Consider the following 5780-nt stretch of genomic DNA (forward strand, 5'->3'; position numbering starts at 1 on the left):
TGCTTCAAGTCCTCTTCACATTCAGTAAGCAAGGCTTTGTTATCTGCATATTACAGGTGGTTAATGAGTCTTCTTCCAATTCTGCACTATTTTTCTGCACATAGTCCTGCTTCTCATATTATTTGATTAACATATGGATTGAACAAATATAGTAAAAGGTTACAACCCTGACGCATACCTTTTCTGATTTTAAACCACTCAGTATCTCCTTGTTCTGTTTGAACAAGTGCCTCTTGGTTCCACCTAAGCACAACTAAGTGTTCTGAAATGCCCATTACCTATTCAGTGTTATCAATAGTTCATTATGATCCACAAAGTTTAATGCTTTTGATAGTCAATAAAACACAGGCAAAAACACTGTTCTGGTATCACTCAGCTTTTAGCTAAGATTCATCTGGTATCTGCAATAATATCTGTCCTTCTAGGTCCTTTTCTGAATCAGGTTTGAATTTCTGGCAGTTTCCTATCAAGGTACTGTTGCAACAGTTTAGTGATTCGAAAGTATAACCCTGGATATGGATTTACAAAGCTTTACGGGAAAGAATCCATACAGTTTGAAAAGGCCTCTTATGATCTTTTAAAAAGTTTACACCCACTGTTTCTATGAGCTTGTTTATCAAACTATATTATTTTAAATGCCTCTTCATACTCTAAATTGTTAAAGTTATGATTATCAAAGGAAAATTCAAGGAAGGGAATATTGAACTGAGTTGAATGGAGTTATCCTCATACATTTCAGAATTTGTTTTTTTTAATTTCAGCCCATTGGTTAATGATCATAAAACAGTAACTTTAGTGGTTTAGAGTAAAAGAAAATCATTTAAGTTAAATAATGTCTACACTACTAACAGCTGGGGTGTTTTTTTTTTGTATAATTGAAATATTTATTTTTAAGTAGTATGAATATATCATTTAAAACAAACTATCCTACAAATTAGAGTCCTTGTGTGGCTTTAGGATAAGCATTGAACTTCTAACCCTTAGGTTGGTGGTTTAAACCACTAGCTGCTCCTCAGAAACCCTACACAGGGTCACAATGAATCAAAACCAACTTGATCGCACTTAAGCAAAGAAAAGAGTACAACTATCTGTAAGTGTCTTCTGACACCTAGTGGTGATTGGTGAATCCAACAGTATTTAAAACAATCAGACACCTGGTGTGCCACACTGTAGGATCAATACTGGACTGGGAAACACAAGGTTGGCAGTTCAAACCCACCAACTGCTACTTGGAAACCCGAATCAGCGTCAGTATGAGTTGGAAATTACTCAACAGCACTTAACAACAACAGTAACAATAATCCCAACACTGGAACTCTGGTAGCACAGTGGGTTATGAGTTGGGCTGCTAACTGTAAAGGTCAGCAGTTAGAAGCTACCATTCGCTCCACAGAAGAAAGATGAAGCTTTCTGTCCCCATTAAGACTTACAGCCTTGGAATGCCTATACAGGGTCACAATGAGTCGAGACTAACTCCATGGCACACAACCACACCACCTTCACACTAAGAAAAGGGAGCACATCGATCAACATCCTCAACAAGACTGTTGTAAGTGTCGTCAAGTCAGTTCTGCATGATACCGACCCTACATAGGATTTCTGACAAGTGCTTGGTAGGTCTGGTGGGTTTGAACTGCTGACTTAGAGGTTAGTACTTCAGTGTTTATCTTACAGCACCACACCAGGTGTCATCAAGATTAGATCTTTAAAATAGTATAAACATGATATGACTACTCACTTAAACAAGATTTTCCTCTGAAATGCAAAATAAATAACTGTGTTTTGTTTGTTTTCAAGAAAAAAATAATTTTGTTTAAAGGCCTTGATAACTCAAAAACTCAAACTCAGTGCATGGAGTCAATGGACAACTTAACAACTTAACTACTTTTTGTTGTTGTTGGTAAGTGCCAATGTGTGTATAATTCCTAGTGATCCTATAAAGGGTTGTTGTTGTTTTTAAGTTCTGTTCAGTTTGTTCCAACCCAAAGCGGCCCTGTACAGAGTTTCAGAGGAGGGGCTGATGGGTTTGAAAACATTACCTCACAGTGAAGTGCTTATCCTACAGTGCTATGAGAATGTAAATCTTTACCGGAGCAGACAACCTCATCTTTCTCCCATAGCTGGTGGTTCTGAACCATTCTTGAAGTTAGAAGTCCAATGCTTACCCTATAGCAACACCAGAGCTCCTTTGGTCCCTGATACAGGTAATGATTTACACCCCTTTGTTCCTAAAATTCTTTTGTAACAACAGCTTCATGAGTTGGCCTGCAAGGCTGCTCTGACCCGCAAGGTCGGAGGTTCAGGTTAACCAGCCACTCCTCGGAAACCCTAAACAGGGTACAATAAGAGCACCACACCAGGACTCCACTAGAACACACAGAACCTCTTTTGTTAAAAAATAGAAATAATACCTGAGCATCTGAGGTCTGTACCTGGACCAAGAGGAACTTGTTCGAACAGAACATGGGAACATTGAATGTTTTAAAATTGGGAAAGGTGTGAGACAGGGTTTTATTCTTTTACTATACTTATTCAACCTGTATGCTGAGCAAATAATACGAGAAGCTGGGTTCTATGAAGAAAAACGTGGCATCAGGATTGGAGGAAGACTCAGTAACAACCTGCAATATGCAGATGATACAACCTTGCTTGCTGAAAGTTAAGAGGACTTGAAACATTTACTTATGAAGATCAAAGAGCACAGCCTTTGGTATGGATTACATCTCAATGTCAAGAAAACAAAAATCCTCACCACTGGAACAATAAACAACATTCTCATCAACGGAGAAAAGATTGAAGTTGTCAAGGACTTCATTCTTCTTGGATCAACTATCAACACTCACAGAAGTAGTAGTCAAGAGATCAAACGAAGTATTGCATTAGGCAAATCTGCTGCACAGGAACTTTTTTATGTGTTGAAGAGTAAAGATGTCAGCTTGAGGACTAAGGTGTGCCTGACCCAAGCCATGGTATTTTCAATAACCTCATATGCATGTGAAAGCTGGACAGTGAAAAAGGAAGACCATAGAAGAATTGATGCTTTTCAGTTATGGTGTTTGAGGAGAATATTGAAAAGTGCCATGGGCTGCCAAAAGAACCAATAGATCCGATTTGGAAGAAGTGCAGCCAGAGTGTACCTTAGAGGCCTTGGCCAAACTTCATCTCTCATACTTTGGACATATTGTCAGAAGGGACCAGTTGCTGGAAAAGGATATCATGTTTGGTAAGGTGGAGGGTCAGTGAAAAAGAGGAAGACCCCCAACAAGTTGGATTGGGCAAGTGGCAGCATTAATGGACTCAAGCGTGGCAACAGTAGGGAGGTTGGCCCAGGATTGGGCAGTGTTTCATTCTGCTGTGCATAATGTCACTATGGGTTAGTACCTACTGGCACCTAATAACAACAACCTAATACGATGGCACCTAATAACAACAACAACAACATCTGAGGTCTCAATTATTTCTGTATGTTGTTATTGTTGTTAAGTGCCATCGAGTTGGTTCTGACTCATAACAACCCAATATAGGGTTTCCAAAGAGCAGCTGGTGAGCTTGAACCACCGACCTTGCAGTTCAAACGCATAAAGCCTCTTTCAAGTTCCTACTGCTCAACAGCACTTAAAAAAAACAACAGAGAACATGTGAACATTTTCAATGTAAGAGACTTGCTGGCAGAGGGAATGGATTTGTATTCTTGGGAAGATAAGGTGTTTGAAGCAAAGTGCATAAAGAATAGAACTTCTTTGAAGTCTCAAGTTTTTTCTCTGGAAAATCCTCACAACTTTTATATTCTACTTTGCAATAAACTTATGTTTATTTACACATAAGAATGATGAAAGTTTCAAACTTTTCCTTCAGAATATTGCCCTCCCAAATATTTCAAGACACTGTGGGGTAAGCACTAGACAGGAAGATTGAATCACAAGGTCGGCAGTTCGAATTTAGCAGAGGCTCCTTGGAAACACTATAGAGGGTCCCTATGACTCAGAACCAACTCGACAGCACTTAACAACAAATCTTTTGAAGATTGATTTTCTTTTTTCTTTAATTTAGTTTAGAGGTCTCCCATCACACTGGTTTCCTTTGAAAAATATAGATCTAGGAGATATGGAATCAATCTGTTTAGTCAGCCAGTTTAAGTCCTGTTTTAAATAAAATGATCAAAAAGCTACATGCCTGGATCATATAGCTCTGCTCTATTGTAGAACTGTGCCTTAACATCTTGCTCATTGAAGTTACCAAGGACCAACAAAAGGAAGAACTGCATGTAGATGGTTTAAAATAAAAACCATTGAATATATAGATCAGTACCCTGTACAGGGTCGCTATGGGTCGGCTCCGACTCGAAGGCACTTAACAACAACAACAACCTACTATAGAAAGGACTGGTGATCAATTCCTTTCACAGATCAGTACCAGAAGGAAAAGAAAAGAAAAAGTAGGGTACCACTCTCTCACTGACTGTTGTTATAGGCTACATAACTTTAAGTAGATAGACAAACCTGTTGCTGTTCCATCAATTCTGACAGAGTAGACACAGTTTAACTTTTTATTATCAAATGTACTACACTTATCTTATTGTTTTGCATGCTTAATTTTGTCAATGCACAAGTAAACGGCCCACACAGTGATAACACTAGTTAGCTCATGAACATAATCCAATCTATCCACTAAGTTCATGACTGGCCTGAGTTAAAAGGAATACTCAAAAAAACGTTCGATTCCATAAAAAACCACTATCAATTCAAATTTAGTTAACCCAGAGAGCTCACTACTAATAGTAGAAAATTATTGGCGCTTAAAATTATTCAGCGCTTAAAATCGTGAATCATTCCACATTAGAAGCCTCAATAACTAATGCATTGTTTTATGGTTTAACAAATTAGTGCTGTCAAAATAATGGTATTCAGAATTAATGCTCTTGAGGGGTCTTTTGGGTTTTTCAGAGAACAATGATTATACAATAATTTGATATTTTACTTAAGGTGTTTTAGAGAATAGTCCATTCATAATTTATGAAGTAGGTAACACAAACAGATTTTCTCTGCATGTGAGAAGTGGAAGAAATAAATAGAATTAAATCTCAACTTACCATGCTGTGCCAAGTACTCCACTATGCTCCGCACTATAGTTGGAATGCCATTCTCAGTGAGGCCCCGCTGGTGAAGTTCTTGGAGGCTGACTCCAAATAACTTCGTGTAGGTAGAATCCCTCTGCTCATCTACTGGTACCGCCACTATCTTTTTCATATCTTCTTTCATCCGAACCGCTGTTTTACTTTGCTTAAAAATACGTAAGAACAAAGAGCAGTCAGTCATATTCACCACAGGAGGTTGCATGGTTACAATAGAAACACTTCAAGTAACATTTAAGTGTTTGGAGACTTGTAGTAATGGTCCCCACGAACTCTTTGCTTCACCTCAAGTCAAAATCTCTTAACAGATTGTTCAGTGTTACACTGGTGCACACTGATATAAGGAAAACAATGAGAAACCTAAAGCCACAACTGAGCTGTAGCTAAGAAATGGAGCAACACAATGCAGTGTCTAAGATATATTACTGCAGTAACCAAGGGTGTCACCCACAAGTACTTGGTTAACATTAACAATTCATGAAGATTCTGAAATCAGTTTCTAAAGATGAAAATTTATCTAAATGTCACTTTAAGGTTTAATTTGAAGTATTAAAATTAAAATTTGAATGTAAAGTCAACATTTTATTTTTATGACTTGATAAAATCTATAAATATATTAGTAATTGGCATTTGAAATCCACTGAGGTTC

At 37.8% G+C, this 5780-nt stretch overlaps 1 protein-coding gene across 1 annotated transcript in view; it reads right to left on the reverse strand.

Moving 5' to 3' along the window:
* FAM13A (family with sequence similarity 13, member A) overlaps positions 1-5336 on the reverse strand; it is a 460082-nt gene extending 454746 nt beyond the window's left edge. The window contains exon 1 of the mRNA XM_006867777.1: positions 5090-5336. Coding sequence (XP_006867839.1) covers positions 5090-5336 — 247 coding nt within the window. The remainder of the gene's footprint in view (positions 1-5089) is intronic.
* Between the last annotated feature and the right edge of the window lie 444 nt (positions 5337-5780).

Source organism: Chrysochloris asiatica, unplaced genomic scaffold (genome assembly GCF_000296735.1).
Source record: "Chrysochloris asiatica unplaced genomic scaffold, ChrAsi1.0 scaffold00109, whole genome shotgun sequence".
Classification (NCBI taxonomy): domain Eukaryota; kingdom Metazoa; phylum Chordata; class Mammalia; order Afrosoricida; family Chrysochloridae; genus Chrysochloris; species Chrysochloris asiatica.